The sequence below is a fragment of the Meles meles genome, chromosome 4 (assembly GCF_922984935.1).
Source record: "Meles meles chromosome 4, mMelMel3.1 paternal haplotype, whole genome shotgun sequence".
Taxonomy (NCBI): domain Eukaryota; kingdom Metazoa; phylum Chordata; class Mammalia; order Carnivora; family Mustelidae; genus Meles; species Meles meles.
The window spans coordinates 106761440-106762587 of NC_060069.1; the positions used below are offsets into that span (position 1 = coordinate 106761440).

At 46.2% G+C, this 1148-nt stretch overlaps 1 protein-coding gene across 1 annotated transcript; it reads right to left on the reverse strand.

Annotated features, from left to right (window-relative positions):
* Positions 1 to 377: 377 nt before the first annotated feature.
* Positions 378 to 826, reverse strand: LOC123940741 (peroxynitrite isomerase THAP4-like). Its single transcript, XM_046003680.1, has 2 exons — positions 815 to 826; positions 378 to 692 (listed from the first exon to the last, which is right to left on the reverse strand). Exons 1-2 carry the CDS (start codon positions 824 to 826, stop codon positions 378 to 380), a joined length of 327 nt encoding a protein of 108 aa, XP_045859636.1.
* Positions 827 to 1148: the final 322 nt, after the last annotated feature.

The following is a 1148-nucleotide window of genomic DNA, read 5'->3' on the forward strand; positions in this document are numbered from 1 at the left end:
GATCTGATGTTTGGTTTCAGCAAAGCTGGTATTGTGGTGACATAATTTGCTTCCACTGACCTGCCAGTCTCACTGTGACAACCTTCTGGGGGAGCAGAATGGGCATACCTTTTGAGACAGACTGACCTGGCTTCAAGTTTTAGCTGGGTCTTTTCACTTAAGTTATTTTCCTTCCGCATTTTTACACTTTTTTCCGTTTTATTATTATTTTTTTAATAATAATAATTTTTAATATTCAAAATGCTCAGTCATAAAAATAAAGGCCTTTTATTTGGTTTTTCTACGCTGTTACAGGAACCCGTGGCAGCACTCTGGGGCCCACGAGGCCTGCGGCCACACCCGCATGGTCTGTGAGCATCTACGGAGAAGCCGAAGGGTCACAGGGTCACCTTCTTGTAGGTGATGTGAAGATACTGAGTCATGGGCTGGGTAATGGTTGCCATGGAGACCATCTGTTCAAGTTTGCCTTCAGAATTGAGCCTGAATTTTCGGGTGGTCTGCTCCACGTGGGGCTCTTTGGTGAAGGAGATCCTGGCAATGGAGTGGGACGTGATGCACAGCTCCTGCCCGTTCACCTTGCCCTCTTCCACCTCCACGATGCCTGTGTTCTGGGCGCTGACGAAGGTCACCTTGTTGGTGTCCGGCTTGAGGCAGATGAAGCTGCACTCCCTTTCAGCCGTAGATAGTCCTACCTTATAGCATGTTTGAGGACTAAAGAAGGTGAGGAGTGTTTAAGTAACAAACCTGGAATTTAGAGATTTTTAAAAAAATGCTTCCTTTCTTTTTCCTCCACCTCTAAATTGATTCTCTGTACCTTCAGCAGCATCCCCAGCCACTTTCCTTGAGCAAAGTGAGGGTCAGGTTAGCATTGAACCCAGTTGCCTCAGGTCCTCCATTTGGAAGTATTCTGCTGTATGTTAGGGCCAATTTAATGTTAAAACCTGTTTAACTATCAGGGCCTGCTTAGCCAGAGCGACTCCATATTGCCTCGGTAGCCATATTGTTGTTTACATCCGTGGACTTCATTCTGGGAATAAACGTCCCAGTAGTTCCTGGTATGGTTCCGGGTATCGATTCCGGGAGTAAATGCCTTAACAATAGAAGTCACGTACATTGGGTCTGCGATTGTGCCCTATAAAACCAGCCTG